This window comes from Lampris incognitus, assembly GCF_029633865.1.
Source record: "Lampris incognitus isolate fLamInc1 chromosome 5 unlocalized genomic scaffold, fLamInc1.hap2 SUPER_5_unloc_2, whole genome shotgun sequence".
NCBI lineage: Eukaryota > Metazoa > Chordata > Actinopteri > Lampriformes > Lampridae > Lampris > Lampris incognitus.
Genome location: NW_026611072.1, coordinates 169339 through 189688, shown reverse-complemented (window position 1 = coordinate 189688; position 20350 = coordinate 169339). Strand labels below are relative to the sequence as shown.

At 45.4% G+C, this 20350-nt stretch overlaps 1 protein-coding gene and 1 pseudogene across 1 annotated transcript; one reads left to right on the top strand and one right to left on the bottom strand.

The window, feature by feature from the left end:
• Window positions 1-694: 694 nt before the first annotated feature.
• baiap2l2b (BAR/IMD domain containing adaptor protein 2 like 2b) lies at window positions 695-18196 on the top strand. The gene is made up of 14 exons (XM_056301650.1): window positions 695-748; window positions 1010-1085; window positions 2757-2843; window positions 5512-5573; window positions 6288-6359; window positions 9700-9789; window positions 10449-10580; window positions 11124-11228; window positions 11547-11649; window positions 11842-12049; window positions 15747-15812; window positions 16716-17043; window positions 17153-17196; window positions 18121-18196. The coding sequence occupies exons 1-14, from the start codon at window positions 695-697 to the stop codon at window positions 18194-18196; spliced, it is 1503 nt and encodes a 500-aa protein (XP_056157625.1).
• LOC130131925 (protein arginine N-methyltransferase 1-A-like) lies at window positions 13931-15459 on the bottom strand (annotated as a pseudogene).
• Window positions 18197-20350: the final 2154 nt, after the last annotated feature.

Genomic DNA, 20350 nt, shown 5'->3' with positions numbered 1-20350 from the left:
TAAATATTGTGTCATTTGTGTTCTGAAGGCACTCGCTTTCTCTGCACTAGTTGAGGTATTCACACGGTCTGTGTCGGTATTCTCCTGGATTCGTGGATTCTTCGCTTCCATCCACGTATTTGAGGCAATGTTCACAGATCCTCAACATGTAGATGTTGGGGGGACCGTGCTCTGCTGAGGCGGAGGTATCCCCTTGGCTGTAGGCCTACGTAACAGCTAGCTGGGCAGCTGGCTGTTCTCTCGCCTCCTCTCCTTTCAGGGCGCCAATCAATAATTTACCCGGCCCGGCCGTATCAGTGGCGCCTGCTCCCGTTCCTCTTCCCCCTGCTCTCTGGCCCTCTGAGAGAGTGGGGCGATGACAGGGAGGATAAAAAGGCTCATTGAAAGATGAGAGAGGGGAGGAAAACAATTTCTCCTCACCAGGCAGGTGTTAGAGCTCTCCAGGACAACATCTGGGGCGGTTGGGTTGTCGCGAAGCTGAATTTCACTACTGAGGACTCGGGTGCCCACGGTGAGGAAAGGGACGCCTACTGTAAGAAAACTAGTTAAATGGGACTCGATCGGGTTGCCACAACTTTTTGCGCTTCCTCTGAAGTTCAAATCCCGTAAAGCTTTTGGGGACGCCTTTGCAAACACATTTTGTGTGTTGTTTTTTTTTTTCCCCGTGAAATACATTTTCATTTTAAAGTCGGTCATGTCGGGAGCAACCAGCGACCACCTGCACAGATCAACTCTATCTGTGTATTTGGTAAGTCATTATCCTACTTAACTTACACACTATACAAATACTTCAGCCTTTCTAATGGGTTTAGTCATACAGAGGAGGCCCGTGACTCTAATTTAGTAAAGAACAGGAACAACCTCGAGTTGCAGTACATGAAACAGTGCCATGTACCGTCTTTACTGTATGAAACTGGTAAAACGTTGTGGTTGGTTCTTGTGTGTGTGTGTATGTGTGTGTGTGTGTGTGTGTGTGTGTGTGTGTGTGTGTGTGTGTGTGTCCCTCTAGAGCCTGATGGAGCAGTTCAACCCAGGCCTTCAGCAGCTCGTGGCTCTAGGAAACAGCTACGTCAAGGCTTTCCAAGGTGGCTGTGCATACAGAGATGTGCCGTTATTGTTCTTGGTGTTATAGATGTGCCGTACGTGTCAATACCTGTCAGTACCTGTCAGTACATGTCAAGACCACCTGTTCTCGACATGGCTGCGTGGCAGAGTGTATCCCGGCTGAAACTGACCACCTATTGATGTCAACCACGTTAAAGAACATTTTTGTTATGATGGAGGTTGTTTTTAGTTGCTGTGTAAGAAGGAAGCAGAATTTTGTGCCTTTTGAATGTGTGAATTCTTCTTCACTCGTTACCCTTCTTCTTCTTCACTCATTAACCTTCTTCTTCACTCATTAACCTTCTTCTTTTTCTTCTTCTTCACTCATTAACCTTCTTTCTCTTCTTCTTCTTCTTCTTCTTCACTCATTAACCTTCTTCTTTTTCTTCTTCTTCACTCATTAACCTTCTTTTTCTTCTTCTTCTTCACTCATTAACCTTCTTCTTCTTCTTCTTCACTCATTAACCTTCTTTTTCTTCTTCTTCTTCTTCTTCACTCATTAACCTTCTTCTTCTTCTTCTTCTTCTTCACTCATTAACATTTTTCTTCTTCTTCTTCTTCACTCACTAACATTCTTCTTCTTCACTCATTAACCTTTTTCTTCTTCTTCACTCACTAACATTCTTCTTCTTCACACACAACCTTCTTCTTCGTCACTCATTAACCTTTTTCCTCATCTTCACTCATTAACCTTCTTCTTCACTCATTAACCTATTTCTTCTTCTTCACTCATTAACCTATTTCTTCTTCACTCACTAACCTTCTTCTTCTTTACTCACTAACCTTCTTATTCTTCACTCACTAACCTTCTTCTTCTTTACTCATTAACCTTCTTCTTTACTCATTAACCTTCTTCTTTACACATTAACCTTCTTCTTTTTCTTCTTCTTCACTCATTCACTCACAACTGGGGCATGGATTGGTCAAAAAGGAGGGCAGCTCATTAAGAAGATTGATATTTTGGACACTCAGTTTTAAATCATGTATATTTTTGCATGCAAGGCAGTTGATTTTAATAGATTGTTCCCATTTGAAAAACTCCCTACTCATTTAAAATCTTTCCTGGAACTGAAAGAACGTCAGTAATGGTAGTTTTTGAAATATTATAGGCAAGTCCAAATTATGAACTTAGAGAATGAATCCTATCTGCGTCTCTTCTTATGTTTTTGAAAAGAACTTTTCCTATACCACCCGTTGTAGGAATACTTCTGAACTAACCCCCCCTCCCCCCGCTCCACGTCTTCCTGCAGCGGCTATCATGCATGTTACATTGGTAATTGGGTGAACAGCATGCATCATTAATGCACCGCTCTTCCTGATAAACCCAGGACGGGCCTTCAAGTCGCAAGAGAAGTCAGCATAGTAACGCAGTAGCCGCTGGCATGAGTCTATTTCTGGAATAAAATCAGCCTATCATGTATCACTTTTTTATCTCTTGGATGAAATGGAAGGCGATTGAGCCAACAATGAGTGATTTTATCACCCCGTCCTTGTAATTCAGTAAAAGAATGATTATAAATTTAAACTAATGGGGGTACTATGTCAAGTACTTGAAAAGTAATTGGACAAGTATTATTGCTCTGACTGGCCCGTGTGTGTGTGTGTGTGTGTGTGTGTGTGTGTGTGTGTGTGTGTGTGTGTGTGTAATACAGCCCTTGCTGTTTGCAGTGAGGCCTACTTTGGCGCTGTTACTAAGATGGGTGAACAAGCACTTCACACACTTTCATCTCGCTCTCTTGGTAAGTGTGTGTGTTTCTGTCTGTGTGCGCCTATGTGTGTGCCTGTATTTGTGTATATTTGGGATTGATTAATGTATCCCCACCTCTCAGTAATTCTTTAACCCTTGTATTCATTGTTAGTTTATTTCAAGTCACTGACTGGACAAAAGCGTAGTCCCTTTGGAGAGGAGGTCAAGTGGCATGTCGTGTTGATACCAACCTCACCATCGCTGTAACGTCCTGTTTCATATGCAACACTTGTGTTGTTGTGCATCTATATCATCTATGTATTGTCATGCCTGTGTGTGTGTGTGTGTGTGTGTTCTATCAAGCTATGTATTGTCTATCTATTTCCACTGCATGGTACTGGCTCAACTCGACTCTACTCTGTTCGACTCTACTCGCTTTACTGTGTGGGATGTGGTTTTCCACTGCAGATCGTACCCCTCACGGTGAAGCCCCGCTGGTCATTTGTGGGCGTAGTGACTAGTTTTTCCTCCCTTGTCTACCAGCGCCCCACACCAGTATTTTATTTTCAAAAAACCCAACAAGACCAACTGTAAATGTGTGCTTCACATGAACAACATTAGTGTAACTAAGAGATTCACTGACAACACATCATGTTTTACATGGACAGATTATCAACTATGATACAAGTTTCATAAGACTCACTTTGGCATTTCCTGTTATAAACAGAGCTGTTCAATTTCTCTCTGACCAATCAGTGGTCAGATTTTATTTATATTTAAATAAATATGAATAAATGTTATTTATATCTTTGTTTATATTTTATTTATATTTTCTTTATATTTGAATATTTTTATTTAGTTTATAAGATTTTATTTATATTTAAATAAATATACATATATTTATTTTATTTATTTATTTATAGTGGTATTATCATGTCACCTTTTAGTATTGGCTCAGCTCACTTTTGGTACCACCTTTCGGTACCATTACCTGGTACCAGGTACTATCCCTAACTTTTGCCCAATGGAAAACTAAGAAAGTGTGTAGAGTCGAGTCGAGCCGGTACCATGCAGTGGAAGAGGGGCATATGTCTGTCTATGTATTGTCTGTACTATCTATATATTGTCGTGCCTGTGTGTGTTCTTCAGCTACATTTGTGAGGGCCAGTTTGAGTTGTATAACTATAAGAAGAAGGACATTTTTACAAAGTGTGGACATTTTGGACGGTTTTCACTTCCTAAAGGGTTCATTTTCAGGTTAGGACTTAGGGTTAGGGTTAAGGCTAGAATTATCATTAGGTTAAGGTTAGGCATGTAGCGCTGATGGTTAGGGTTAGGGTTAGGGGCTGGAGAATAAATGCAGCCAGATAGGGTCCTCACAAGTATAGAAGAATGTGCGTGTTTTTTCGTGTGTTTGTGCATGCACATGTGCATATTTTCCACAAGTATCACTTCCCCTCTGACCTTGTGGTCCTATGATAGCATTGTCAGCAGTCATTAGCATTATGCTAACACGCTCCTATTGAGTGATGGTGTATGTGGGCTCATACATCAACGCTAGCGTAGCATGACCGTCGTGGCTCTGCTAGGCTGGCTAACTGAGAAGGTCAGGGAGACACAGCGTGACCAGCACCCCTATCCGGTGGCTGTCAATGAATTATAGATAATGACAGTCTTTCAGATGCACTCAATTCATTAACTCACCCACAAACCTGAACAATGGACAAGACCAGAGGCAATGACAGTGTAAAGGCTTTGGCTTAATGGTCCACCGACTTCACAACTTGTTTCGTTAAGCAGAATAAATTCTTTGATGACTTTAGAGATTTGGAATTGTGACAAAGGCAAAATGATGAGCTTCTCTCCAAAATAAGATATCCCTCAACTCCATCAACTGGGCAAAAGGTAACCCCTCTGTTGCATAATGTTAGACGGCACCATAGAAGAAGAAATTCCAAGAGGTAAATGACAGGTAACCTGTGATCAAATGAGAACTCTGGATCCTCCATATTTTATAGTATAGCTAGAATTTGAATGACTGACATCATACTTTTTTTTTCTCAAAATGGATGCACTCTGGCACATCGGAAGTGAATGCTGCATATGAAGTAAAGACTCAGACAGCACTCCAATTTGAACCTTTTAATATTACCCAATGACGTTTCAGGCAAGATGCTCTTCTTCAGCGAGTATTCTGGCAATTTTTAATCAATAGACACAGGTGGTATAGGTGATCCCAACCGGCACAACATATACATCCCAGTAGGGGTATGCTGCTGCATGCTGCACAAATGAGTTATAACATTTAGGGATGCTAATTCCAGGTAAGGGTCCAGGTGATTCAGTTGTAGTTCCTTCACTGAGCTACATATAACTGCTAAGAAATAACAGCATTAACTCTACTTTCTGGAATTGGACTTATTACCATCCAAGGATACTCGACCTGATGATGATGATGACATTGATTATTTTTGCTACACTCGCACAGCATTAACATTAGTCACAGAATTCAGCTTTAAGCTAGAACAATTTCAAACACCTGGAGTATTTTAAAATGCTTTAAATAGTAATTTAAAATTCTCACTTCTATCTCTTAATGTCTTGACCCTTTAATATATTGATGGCCTTTGACTGTGCCATTGGGTAGCAGAGATTCTGGTGTCTTTGTTGACCTGCTTGTTGGTCTTTGCTTTTCCATGTCCCCCCGTGTGTTTTCACAGGGGATGTGTTGATCCAGATATCTGAGACCCAGAGGAGACTCACCGCAGAGATGGAGGGAGTGGTCAGTAGGCTTCTTCAGTCTAGCACTCAAGTTTCCCAAGAAAGCAGTGTTCCTACAGTTGTTTTCCATGCCTGGATAAATTATAAAAAACTCTTATTAATTTGAAATATCATGGAAATTATTCTCTCTCTTAGTTTTCTACAGCATTTAGATTAATGACTTTTTGCAGGCAGATCAAATCATGTTTGGAGAAAAAGCAAACAAAAACCCCTTTAACCAAACCCAAAAATTAGTCTTAAGTGATAGTGTTAATTAGCTAGATGGTTTTGCAGGATTTTAAAGTAGATATTTGTTGAGTTTTCTTTTTATTGATCATAAAAATTGCATTACTGTATACTGTATGATGAAAACTAATAGGTAGGTGTAGGTGCCCCGATATAATTACATTTGTTCTGCATAAGTCAATGGAACAAAGTTAGCTAGCTAAGCAAAACACTCAGAAAAGCAGGCTTAGCTCGTGTTTCAGCCATCTTGTTTAAAATTCATAGTGCCACTTGAGCCCCTGTGGGCTCGACAGCATTGGCTTTCAGCGATGTGAATAAACAAAACATGGCCGCTGATTAAAAAGTTGGCTTGAGAACCAAGTACATTTGCATATAGATTTGGTTAAATATAGCGAGCAACTCGATCATGAAATCTGTTGTTTAAACAAGGGCAGGGTTCCCGTAATGACTTGGCTCCACTCGAACAACATTGTTCTTCTGTCTGCTACAGTTTCGATGGTTCCAGATAGAGGTGTTGCAGGCCATGGAGAAGAACGTCAAGTTGGACGAGGAATACATTGATGTGAGTCCTCAGAAGAAAGAGACTGTGTTTTTGTATGCTTGTATGTGGTTGTTAATTCTTAATGCTGTCTGAGCATGCCATTCTCCTCACACTTTGTATTACACATACGGTTGCCAGACAAAGTTTCTGAGCCGTTTGGAATTACCTGGATTTCTGCTTTATTTACTCGTAAAATGTGGTCTGATCTTTATCTAAGTCACAGTACTAGACAAACACAATCTGCAAAAAGTAATGACAAGCAAATAGTTGTACTTGTTATTGTCAATACTGAAAACACCATTAAACAGTCTAGGTTTAAAATAGATATGTGAATATCTGGGATAATGACTTCTCCAAAAGGTGTTCCAATCAATGAGATGAGATTGGAGATGTGGGTTGCAGAGGTACTGCCCCTATAAAGAAGACATACGATGTCTGGTTACTGACAGTCTGCTCTTCTCAAGAAAGATCTGTTTATGTGAACCGTTCCACCATCGAAACAAATTTCAGAGGACCTTAGAGATTGTAGAGATGCATAAAGCTGTAAAAGTTGACAAAAACATTTCTAAAGACCTGGGTGTTCATCAGTCCACAGTAAGACAAATTGTCTACAAGTGGAGGAAAGTCCGTACTGTTGCTACTCTCCTTAGGGGTGTGTGTCCTGCAAAGATCACACCAAGAGCACAACATGCAATGCTGAACTAGGTGAAAAAGAACCCAAGGGTAGCAGCAAAAGACCTGCAGAAATCTCTAGAACTTGCTGAAGTCCCTGTTTATGTGTCCGCTATAAGAAAAGCACTGAACAAGAATGGTAGTCATGGAAGGACACCACAGAGGAACACACTGCCCTCCAAAAAAAACAAAATATTGCTGCACGTCTCAAGTTTGCAAAGGACCACCTGGATGTTCCACAATGCTTCAGCACAATGTTCTGTGAACATCCATCCATCCATCCATCCATTATCCGAACCGCTTATCCTGCTCTCAGCGCCCCGGGGATGCTGGAGCCTATCCCAGCTGTCATTTGGAGGCAGGCGGGGAGACACCCAGGACAGGCCGCCAGGCCATCACACAGGGCACACACACATACACACACACACACACACACACACACACACACACACACACACACACACATTCATACCTAGGGGCAATTTAGTACGGCCGATTCACCTGACCTACATATCTTTGGACTGTGGGAGGAAACCGGAGCACCCAGAGGAAAAGAGGCACTGCACACGCACTCGCGCACACGCACACGCACACCAACACCAAAACCTCATCCCAACTGTGAAGCATGCCGGTCATGAAGCATGCTGCATCATGGTTTGGGGCTTTTCTGCCTTAGGGCCGGGACAGCTTGCAGTCATTGAAGGAACAATGAATTCAAAATTGTATTGATGAATTTTACAGGGAAATGTTAGGGTAGTGGTCTGTCAGCTGAAGCGTAATAGAAGTTAGATGATACAACAAGACAATGACCCAAAATACACGAGTAAATCAATAGAACGGCTTAAAAAGAAAATTTGGATTTTGGAATGGCCAAGTCAGAGTCCAGACCTTCACCCAGTTGGGATGATGTGGCATGACCTGAAGAGGGCTATTCATGCAAGAAATCCCAGACCTATGGATGAACTGAAATCTTTTTCTATGGAGGAATGGTATAAAATTCCTCTTCACCATTGTGCAAGTCTGATCAGCAGCCACAGGAAACGTTTGGTGGAGGTTATTGCTGCTAAAGCAAGTTCTGCCAGTCATTACCTGCATGTACTTTTTGAAGCCTGGACCATGAATGATTAAACAATTCAATAAAGACATGAAAAGTACAATTGTTTGTGTGTTATTAGTTTAGGTAGAATGTGGTATCTATTATTTTGACTTGGATGGAAGATCAGACCGCACTTAAGTGAGTAATGAATGCAGAAATCCAGGTAATTGCAAAGGGTGTCTTGATGCTCAATAACCAAGGTAAGAAACTCAAAGAAGGTTGAATCTGGACACAGCTATTGACAGAAACGTTTCATCGTCATCTAAGTGACCACTTCAGTCTAAACTGGCTGCAGGTGTCCCCACCCTTATAAACAATACAGTACAATGTGGTGCCTAACGACCCAAACCAATGACCAGTTTCATATGCAAATATGGGTGTGCCCATTAAGTAGAGTTTCGATGGCCATGTGTACTATTCAGAGGGTTGGGGAGTAGTTGCAATCACAGCATTGTAAGATGGCGACAAATGTACTCTTACCCCCCCTCCCCCCACCTGATAGGGAGGAACAATGGTTCTAACGGGGAGTCAAAGAGTCCATCTATGTTAAGAAGGAACAACCACCCCTGAACCGAGGTGGTTGGTTTCGGTCGTTAGGCACTGTAGTGTGCTGTATTGTTTATAAGGGTGGGGATACCTGCAGTCAGTTTAGACTGAAGAGGTCACTTCGTTAAGTGATGAAACGTTTCTGTCAATAAACGTTGTGTCCAGATGAAGTAATTGCAAAGGGTTCACAAAACCTTTCTTGTAATTGTGGTCACACTTGGAGATTGCCGGGTCCAACCAAAATCTTCTGCTTTTGGCCTCTGAGTGACTCTGGAGGAGTTGTATCCTGCTCTCAGGATCACAGGATGCTGGAGCTTATCCCAACAGTCATTGAGCAGTAGGCAGGGAGACACCCTGGACAGGCCGCCAGCTCATCACAGGGCCATATTCTTCATCCATCCATCCAGTATCCGAAGGTGACTCCCCACCTGCCGCCCAATGACTGCTGGGATAGGCTCCAGCATCCCCGCAACCCCATATTCTTCATAAATTGTATAATTCCATTATAATTCTGTTATCCTTTTTCAATGTTGATGGTCTCACTACCATCTTGTAAACCTTCCCTTTAACTCTTGCTGGTACCCTTCTGTTGCAAATCACTCCTGACACTCTTCTCCACCCACTTCACCCTGCCTGCACTCTCCTCTTCACCTCTCTTCCACACTCCCTGTTACTTTGAACAGTTGACCCCAAGTATTTAAACTCATCCACCTTCGTCACCTCTACTCCTTGCATCCTCACCATTCCACTGTCCTCCCTCTCATATGTATTCTGTTCGCATATGTATTCTGTCTTGCTCCTACTGACTTTCATTCCTCTTCTATCCAGTGAATACCTCCACCTCTCCAGGGTCTCCTCCACCTGCCACCTACTCTCGCCACAGAATTAATATAATCTCTACCTTTCACCAATATTTGTATTTATTGTGATTTTTTTTCCTCAGTCATTGTCTGGACAGAAAAAGTTGTTATGGGCTCAGTATAACACCAAGCCCAGTCCCACTGTCGCTCTGTCCTCCATCTTAAACAGCTCTTTCATTTTCTCCAGGGCAGCCGCAGAGTATACGAGATGGAGGTGAGGAACCAGGCAGAGGTCTTGGAGAAACAACTCAGACGGGGAGCCTACAGAGACTCACTGGTACACAGACAAACAAGCAGTAGTGTACAGGTGCTCAAACCTGTAGACACACACATATCATCATATTTGTGAGCAAACATGTAGCTGTAGTGAATTCAGGGGGCAGCCGGGAATTCGCTGCAGCCGGGAATTTGCCGCCACCGGGACGTGAACCCGGGTCACCCACAACTACTTTAAGCAGTCGACTAAAGGGTCCAACACGTTAGCCAAGGGCTAGTGAGTTGACATATCCGTGGTCGTTACACTACCCCCTCCTTTGGGAAACGCGTCCCCGTGCTTCAGCGTACCAACTCCCTCGCTCCTCTGGGCGGACTACGGTTCCGATGGCCTCCCAGTCTCACCATCCCACTTCTGACACCAATGTAGTGAATTCGGGGGGCAGCTGGGAATTCGCTGCAGCTGGGACATGAACCCAGGTCACCCGCATGACTACGTTGACCAGTCGACTAAAGGGTCCGACCCGTTAGCCAAGGGCTAGCGAGTCTACACATCTGTGGTCGTTACATACAAATACAACCAACACACTTATCTATACAGTTACAATCACTGCATATCACATTCTGTATATCATCATGTGTGTGCATGCACATGCACAGATATGATGATATTTGTGTGTGTGTATGATTGATGTGTGTGGGTGTGTATGTGTGTGTGTCCAGGAGAACAGTGAGTACATGCAGTATTTGCGTCAGAGCCAGCAGGAGATCCTCAAGGAGGAGGAGAGGAGATACCGTTTCCTGGCAGAGAAACACTGTGGACTCACTCAGTCGCTGCTCTTCCTCATCAACAAGGTGTACACACACACACACACACACACACACACACACACACACACACACACACACACACACACACACACACACACACACACACACACACACAAAACCTGACTGAAGGGACAAGGTTCCATGTCCAGAGGAAATGGCTCTGAAAGGCACTGGCTTCTTTTTCATGATAATTTTTCTGTTTTGGAAAAGTTGTTCCAGCAAATGAAACTTCATTTTAAATTGAATTAGCGTTTAAATTAGTTTTCAGTAGGCATCAGATTATTCAGGGTTCAATATTGGATTAGATAGGATCAGCCGAATACAGGTTGTACACATCATCTCTTTTAGGAGCCAGTTGGAAAGAACAGCTAAACAACAAGACAAATTGACACAGCACCGTAGGTGAAATCATCTCAAAGCAGTGACGACATGACAGAATAAACAGAAGGAAAAGCTAAATCGTGATGAGACGGAGTCATCTGGAAGTTAATATCATCAATCCTCTTTAAAAGATAATAAATCTAAGATGGAGGTTTAACACTGTGCTCCCCTCTTATCTGCTTATAGACAGGAAGTTCTCTCCAGCAAAGGGCAGACGGGTGGAAGGAGAAAGTAAACGAAACCAGAGGATCCCGACCTCGAACACCCACCCATCCGGAACAAGAGGCCCAGGTAGGAAAGCCGTGTATTTACATGAGGCTATAGAGGATTTACTTATGAATGGAGTCTGAACCACCGTAGCCAAGTTATGGCTGTATTAGTGCACCTAGTCTTGGTGTTCTCAAACACCAGTAGCAAAGCAGCACACGGGCCTTTATCTTTCGTTTATGCAGATACCTCAGCAGGACATTTCACAGCAGCTCATTATCTGATAAGGCGTGCTAGAACGAATGTAATTGTAACTGACAAAAGAATGAGATTCTTTTCCACGTGCGGGTGTTCAGCAGGTACCGTGTGTTGTACATTAATCTGCTGTTCTTCTTCTTCTAGCTGCGAGGTTCTGTGAGCTCCCTTTTGCAGACAGTGGCCAGAGATGAGGACATGTCCTGGGCCAGGAGGGAACAGCAGGCCCTGGGCAGAGTGCCCTCCAGAGGTGGGAGGACTGCACTACAACCCACTCAAGGAGTACACTGGTGGAGGAAAAACTTCTCCATTAAAAAAAAAAAGCCAGTCCTACAACTCTTTTTCTTGCTCACTGTTTCTCATTCTCTTGAATGAGCCTGTCTTGTTTATCCCAGTCTTCTGTTCCCTCTCTCTACCCCCCCCCCACCCCTCCTTCCTCCAGCGCCGTCTCCCCTCCCCAGCCGCTCTCGCTCCAGCTCAGTAGGGGAGTCTCTTGGCCTGGGAGGGGGGAGGACCATGAGGGCCCTGGTGTCCCACCCATCCTCCTCCAACCCCAAGCTGCTGCCCTTCACCAGGGGGGAGACCATCACCGTACTGGTCCAGGAGCCACGCAACGGCTGGCTGTATGGACGGACTGACAGCAGCCTGCGGTGGGTACCAGAGGCGATTTTGTGTATTTCTGCATGTGTGAGTGTGTGTGTGTGTAGCGAATTCAGGGGGGCAGCCCGGGAACCGCCGCAGCCAGGACCCGAACCCGGATCTCCCGCACCATGGGCAACAATGTTAACCAGTCGACTAAAGGGTCCGACCCGTTAGCCAAGGGCCAGCAAGTCTATTTATCCGTGCACGTTACACTACCCCCCTCCTTCGGGAAGCGCATCCCCGCGCTTCAGCATATCCTATGGGCGCACGCGCTTCCGATGGCCTCACGGTCTCACCATACCCACTTCTCCATTCGGAGGGCAGCCGGGAAGCGCTGCAGCTGGGACGCGAACCCCGGTCACGGCACCAAATGTAACGCCCTTGTTCTGGTTATACCGTGTAGAAACCACACCAGTCTTCTGAATTCAGAGTAGCTGCTGCAGGCCCATTTATTTTTGGCACTACTCAGTTCTGGCAAAATCAAAATGAACAGATGGCTGTTGTGGTCATATATTGTCAGCTCAACTCTAGCCCAACTCTGTCATCGTCATGTGAAGAAGGGGCAGAGATGCCACCATGTGATGCGCTTAACCACAACCATCACCACTAGGAGGTGCTAGTTGAAAGATGCCAGGTTTGAATATAGGGAGCACAAGAGAACCTCACTATATAAAGAACAACAATTTAATATATTTTGCCAAAGTTCAACGTTTATAACATGTAATTCTTATCTCTGTTACATGTGCTTGCCCAAAAACCATGGCTTCATATTGTGTAACACTATAAATAAACCATTAGTCCAGTACATGAGTGGATATCAGATCCACATGTAACTGAAATACAAGTACACCTGCAGATGAAATCATGTTCACGTTATTTGGTGTTTTGTATTCATGACGTGAGTCACATGACCTGCACGGAGTTTGTGTAGTGATCAACCTCTTTAACTGCCACCATAGGTACACGCCTCCAACACTTGCCACAAACACTCAGTAAAACAATTGATATGCCTTCATGATGGCTCTTTATTTATTTCTTTATTTTCCAAGTTCATTTAAACGACCAGGATTTCACTCCTACCTAAAGTGACCAAAATTTCCGCCGGTTTTTAAACTCCATATTCTGTCCAGATAAATACCCAAATGAGATATTAATGCATTACATATGTCAGTATGTCTGTTATGAAACTAACTGACACCAAAATGAACATTTTAACAACTTTTACTACTATTTTTCAAACAATTTAAAATGGCGGCTGTCCAACGCCTGTAAATACTGCAGCGCCTCGGTGGTAGTCATGGTGCATCTGTAACCAGACATGTTGGACATAATCACACATCAAGTTTAGACTATTTCTCTGCACTGGAGGATGCTAATTTTAGAGTAATGAACTTCGCGAAGGAAATGACGCGACCAACACACGTCATAAATAGTCACATGACGCGCACGATCATGCGCGAATTACGAGCCGTCTTTTTGACCGCTCATGATCGTTTTAGGTAGATCTTATAATTTTTTGTGCAACTGACCTAAAACTCATTTTAATGCAAATATATGCAATTTTAGCAGTATTCAGGGAGCGGCTGGTCTGTATCTCTTTTTTTACACAAAGTTATTAAACTTTGAAAATCCAAAACTGCCAAAATGACCACCTTGGTCGTTCTAGTAAAAGCAAGGATAGATGAAAAAACAAAACAAATGAACAAATGAAACCAAAAAAAGAAAAAGAAAACAAGGGCTGGCCTTTCAACCATAACCAGCATTTCCCTAGAACAAGTATTTGACCACAGACGGCAATTCCACAACAGCTGTGTCTGTTATGTTCTTGACAATCTGGAAAAGCTTTTGATGGTGGTTTCAGGGCAGCAATAAGGCTGATGGATCCAAATTTAAGGCGGACCTGGAGAACCAAGCCTAGGGACAACTTGACATAGATATGGTCCCAACAAACCCTCCTTGCTGGTGGTGAAGCCAGTCCTCTTGTGACAGCCCATGAACTTGATGTTGAAACAGGTGACAAGGGCATGGGTGTACTCATTCCTCTTCACTTGCAGGCAGAACGAGAAAGTGAATGACAGCTCCTCAGACTTCACAGTATACTTAGATTTCCACCTCCTTGATGAGACAGGCAGTGCTGACCAGTTGTTTGGGGTCAACCACTTCCAGCAATGGCTCTTTAATGGCCACCTCCTTGATGCAGGATATGTCAAAGCTATATACATTCTACCACCAGTGGATTTTGTAGTCCTTGTATTGCCTGTCTTCAATGACTGTGACATAGAGGGTAGCCCTGTTTGGGAATATCAGGCCATCTAGTCTCAACCAGTTTCCTCTGTAGGGTGTCTGGGCTCAGTCTTAGAGATAGGGTGAGGAGCTCGGACATCCGGAGGGAGCTCGGAGTAGAGCCGCTGCTCCTTCACGTTGAAAGGAGCAAGTTGAGGTGGTTCGGGCATCTGATTAGGATGCCTCCTGGGCGCCTTCCTTTGGAGGTTTTCCAGGCACATCCAACTGGGAGGAGACCCCGGGGTAGACCCAGATTTCACTGGACTGACTACATGTCCAATCTGGCATGGGAACGCCTTGGGATCCCCCAGGAGGAGCTGGAGGGCGTTGCTGGGGAGAGGGACGCCTGGAGTGCCCTACTTAGCTTGCTGCCACCACGACCTGAGCCTGGAGAAGCAGCTGATGATATGAGATGAGGTGATGGTTTCAGCCATTTATCCCTGGCATAGATGACTGTATTGAGCATCAATTCTAGAAAAAGCAATACCCCATCCACTCAGAGATGGTGATATCTACACCATCCACTGGCACGTCCACCTCCTCCACCTTACCCTTGATGATGGTTACCACATCATCCAGCTTGTTGGCTTTGACAGTTTTCACTGCATGGTCTGAGATACTGGTGCACTCAATCCCTATGACCTTCTGGGCTCTGACCTTGGTAGCAAACATGCTGAGAATGCCCGTACCACTGTCCACATCCAGCTATACCTTGTCCTTCTACAGGTGCTTGTCATGGAACATGGAGTTGCGGAATGTAAGAGTGTGCACCTCGTCTTTCAGCATCTCCTCATGAATACCGAAGCGGGCATATGAGTCAAAGCAGTAGTAGTCCTTTGATGTCATGTCCTCAGCTGCAGGTTAAGCAGAACTTGAAACCCTCCTTCTGCCACAAACTGATAGTGTTTCTTTCCTTGTTTGTGTTGCTATTTGTTGTTTGTTTGTTTTTTTTGTGTTGAAAACCTTCTGCTGCCTACATACTCTAACACCATATGTTGTTGTGATAAGTTGCTTCTCATAAAACAAGTAAATATTGTGTGCCGTCTTTTTAAAAGTTTTGTTGACTGAGGCTTCAGAAATTGCTCTGCTCTAGCAAAAAGATGCCAGTCAGAGAAGTGTCTGCAGTGTTTTCCATCTACCTTGAGGCTGCTCCCCGTTGTCTTTGACACGTAAAGTAATTTTCAAAAAGCAGCATCTTAGTCAGCATGGTTCTGCATATAAATTTTCCAAGCTTTGGTATTGGATTGAAAAAAGATTATGATCCCTCCTCATAATCATAACCATCATTATAACCATAACTATAATCATTTCTCAGGCCAGGACCCAAGCAGAGGAAATAAAGACCGCTGAGCCTTATAAGATTAAGATTTGAGTTTTATTGGTCTAACTGCCTCATCGCTGGCCATCTGTTCTCTCTCCCAGCCAGGGCTGGTTTCCTGCTGCTTATGTGGCTTCCATTGAGGATTTCTCCAACGCTCTTGGGACAAGGTATGGGACAAACAGAGAAGTTCTCTGAAAGCATCACATTTTGTCTACAGCACAAGACTATTGACTTACAGATCACCTACACTTCAGATGCAGGTTTTTTTTCTTACTGCATTGTAGTTAGGAAAACGTTATATTCAGCAAAATAAGATGTACTTTTTAAAAGTACATCTTATTAGCAGTAGCTCTCAGTCCCACTCTTCAGGACTCCAGATAGTCAATAACATTCACCTGTGGGGCCAAGTCATAAAACTACTTGATAAAATGACTGGAATGACTGACAGAGTAGAAAACCAGGGGGTGTCCGGGTGGCGTGGCGGTCTATTCCATTGCCTACCAACACGGAGATCGTTGGTTCAAATCCCCGTGTTACATCTGGCTTGGTCGGGCGTCCCTACAGACCCAATTGGCCGTGTCTGCGGGTGGGAAGCCGGGTGTGGGTATGTGTCCTGGTCGCTGCACTAGTGCCTCCTCTGGTCGGTCGGGGCACCTGTTGGGGGGGGGGGGGAATAGCGTGATCCTCCCACACGCTACGTCCCCCTGGTGAAACTCCTCACTGTCAGGTGAAAAGAAGCGGCTGGTGACTCCACGTGTATCGGAGGAGGCATGTGGTAGTCTGCAGCCCTCCCTGGATCAGCAGAGGGGGTGGAGCAGAGACTGGGATGGTTCAGAAGAGTGGGGTGGTTGGCCAAGTACAATTGGGGAGAAAAATGGGGGAGTGGAAGATCAGCATTACTGGTGTTCCCAAGGAGCCGAATTGTGACTCTGTGATATATCGATAGTAAATCAGTAACTTTCAGGTCCTTACCGACCAACTAGAGAACTCTACATTTTGTGCATTTTGATCCCACAGTGCAGTGTACTTTGACAGGCAGGTATATTATGAATGTTCTTTTAACCTTTTAGTGGTACCTCTCTAAGAAGCCACAGTATGAACAACCTGCTGGACCCCACTGACACCTACAATGACCGGTCGGAGAACAAAACCTACGGAGATGTCCCGCCCCCGGCCACGCCCACCCGAAGGGCCTCTGTAGATTTCCGGCCAGTCTCTCCTCTTCCAGAGAGAAGGCCAGAGCCGGTTCCTGAACTCCCTACTCCACCACCTCCCCCACCACCACCACCTCCTCCTCCTCCTCCTCCACCTCCTCAGAGCCTTCGGGGGGGATCCACAGATTTTCCACCAACCTCCCCCCTGCCTGATAGGAAGGGGGAGTCCACCACCGATGGCAAGGTATGATTTCTCAGGGAGAAGAGTGGTGATATTGTTGTATTTTTTTTCCCATTTTGTTTTGTTTGAAAAATGGAACTTTCAGTGCTGCCTCTGAAATTGTCTTTCTCAGACATTATCACCCCATGGACCACCTGAAAACCCACTCTTTCCCAGGTAGTGTGATCCTCAGGCAGGGAACGTGTGCTGTCAGCTTGCTTGCATGCAAAACAGGATGTAGAATAAAACATTTTTAAAAAAAGCAAGGGTAACATTTTTTCACCTTTTGATCATAAATGTTGGTCAAGTTGGGCGGCACGGTGGCGCAGTGGTTAGCGCGGTCACCTCACAGCAAGAAGGTGCTGGGTTCGAGCCCCGGGGTAGTCCAACCTTGGGGGGGTCATCCCGGGTCATCGTTTGTGTGGAGTTTGCATGTTCTCCCCGTGTCTGTGTGGGTTTCCTCCGGGTGCTCCAGTTTCCTCCCACAGTCCAAAGACATGTAGATCAGGTGACTCGGCCGTACTAAATTGCCCCTAGGTGTGAATGTGTGTGTATATAGGTTGGCCCTGTGTGATGGCCTGGCAGCCTGTCCAGGGTGTCTCCCCGCCTGCCACCCAATGACTGCTGGGATAGGCTCCAGCGACCCTGAGAGCAGGATAAGCGGTTCGGATAATGGATGGATGGATGTTGGTCAAGTCCAGAATTCACCTGTCCCTTTCACCATTTCCCATAGATAGATGCACAGGAGGATAAGGACAAACAGACAGACACATTATTTGCTGATACAGATAAACTGATGATACATCGTGTGCCCCTTGTGTTGGGGTCGAATTAGTGCTACTTCAGTTAGTTTTTTTTTTTTTTACTGGTTGTGCTTATCAGTGATGTCCATCCACCCATCCATCCATTATCCAAGCTGCTTATCCCAATCGGGGTCGCTGGATGCTGGAGCCTATCCCAGCAGTCATTAGGCAGCAGGCGGGGAGATACCCTGGACAGGCCGCCAGACCATCACAGCGCCTATGAGTGATGTGATTTTCCTTATATAAAAAGTGCAGCCCAGAGTGTGCTACAACAGTTCCTGTTGTTCTCTTGTTTCAGAGGCACGAACCCGTTTGCCACCATAAAACTGCGACCCACCACCACCAATGACAGATCCGCTCCCCGCATTCACTGACCCGCCAGCACGCCATGAAGAGGAGGCCGGGGTCGGAAAGTTAAGCCTCCAGGTCAGGTCTCCAGGACGTGATTGGTGTTGCTTTGTCTGGGCAGAATGTGTTGACTTTCCTGGGACGTAGGCCACTGACTCACAAGGGAAGCAGCATCTTGGGCTCCGTATGTTCAATGCTGGGGATGACATACATCTGGAACCAAAACTCATAATGATAGCATTAAAATGAGTTCACGAAGCAGCAAAAAACCTTCAAGTTAAACTTTAACAGCATGTTTTGGTAACCGGCCTATGTCGATATCATGTTGTCATGAATTAAGTGGGAGGAGGTAAGATGGTCGAAACCGAAGTTTGTTATTTGGTGTGTTGTTCTTCATTTACGTGTCGTTATTTCCTCATTGTCTTGCCTGTTCAGAAAATGTTTGCAAGCTTTTTCAGTTACCTTTGACATTGATGGGGCTGGACATCCTAGATTACAAGTTTTCCATGGATTCCAGTCCGTTTCGTGTTTTTGTTTTTGTCCCCCCCCATCCCCCCCCCACCCCCCAGTTTGACCTTCGTGCCTCTTTGGCGACATTACATAGCTCTCATGCAATACAATGATGAGAATATCAGTGTGTGAGTGTTTATTCATCCAACAACACACAGGTTTCGGACATGTGAGGGCAGGAGGCGTGTTGTAGGGCGAGTGTGTAACGGGACCGTGGGTTGGGAACCACCTCCCACTGGTGTTTGGTCCACAGTGGTGAGCAACTCACGGAACATTCCGGTTTATTTTCGGTGTTTTAAGAAATTAACTTATCAGAATCGGTTCAGTTCTGCAGACACAATTGGCCGTGTCTGCAGGTGGGAAGCCAGATGTGGGTGTGTGTCCTGGTCGCTGCACTAGCGCCTCCTCTGATCAGTCAGGGGCGCATGTTCAGGGAGGAGGGGAAACTGGGGGGGGTAGTGTGGTCCTCCTACGCGCTATGTCCCCCTGGAGAAACTCCTCACTGTCAGGTGAAAAGAAGTGGCTGGTGACTCCACATGTATGGGAGGAGGCATGTGGTAGTCTGCAGCCCTCCCCGGATCAGCAGAGGGGGTGGAGCAGAGACCGGGACGGCTCAGAAGAGTGGGGTAATTGGCCAAGTACAATCGGGGAGAAAAAGGGGGGGGGGTTGTCCCTAGGTATAAATGTGTGTGTGTGTGTGTGTGTGTGTGTGTGTGTGTGTGGGCCCTGTGATGGCCTGGTGGCCTGTCCAGGGTGTGTCCCCGCCTGCCGCCCAATGACTGCTGGGATAGGCTCCAGCATCCCCACGACCCTGAGAGCAGGATAAGTAGTTCGGATGTTGGATGGATGGATCGTATTCAACACGATCCAGCGTTGCCATAACGACGACGACCAAGAAAGGGCAGCATCAGGATCGCTGTTAAAGCTTACAATCCGTAATCCAGTCACCCCGACACTGAAAGCCAAACACTGAGACTGGAGATGCTGACTAGACTCGTGTTTTTAACTGACAAGTTTTCCCAGACAGCATCCGGATGTGGGCCACTTCAGGCAGTGATGCGGCACTGGTGGCCTTCTTCTGGCCCTGACACAATGGATGTGAGCCTGAAGTGGCCCACATGTATAATAGCAAATATGGCCCAGATATGCCAAATCACATGTGGGCCTTTTGTGGCAGAGATGCGGTGCTCTGGGCAACATGTGGTCTGGATGTGACCCTGAAGTGGCCCGTTTGGTAAATGGTGAATATGGCCCAAATATCACAACACAAATATGGCCACCTTTGGCAAATATGTGGCACATGCAGCATTGCTATGGCTTGGTTCTGGCCCAGATCTGGCAAACAGGAGCGGGCCGCCCAAGTGCCATCATTCCACGTGGTATGTGGGCCGGATGAAAGTGTCGGGTGTGGGCCGGGTCCGGGCCACAGCAGTTTTGCCATCTGGGTCGTTTTTATAAGGTTTGCGAATACTGGCTAAAATTCACGACAGTTTTTCTGGTCGTCGTCAAAATAAATTTGAAGAGTCGACATCGACGTTTCTTTCCAAAACGGGACCAGAATCGAACCAATAAATTGTTTCATCGCTCGGTAAACTTGGTCAGATTTGGGGCATGACACCTCCAGCAGGCTAACGGGAAGATGTTGGCATCCCAGAAGCCCCCTGTGATCG

Excerpts from the sequence above, each read along its gene's own strand:
- baiap2l2b (XM_056301650.1), top strand. The coding sequence starts at position 695 with ATGTCGGGAGCAACCAGCGACCACCTGCACAGATCAACTCTATCTGTG. Across the intron at positions 2,844-5,511 it reads ACTTTCATCTCGCTCTCTTG|GGGATGTGTTGATCCAGATA; the intron begins GTAAGTGTGTGT and ends GTGTTTTCACAG. Across the intron at positions 11,650-11,841 it reads GGGCAGAGTGCCCTCCAGAG|CGCCGTCTCCCCTCCCCAGC; the intron begins GTGGGAGGACTG and ends TCCTTCCTCCAG.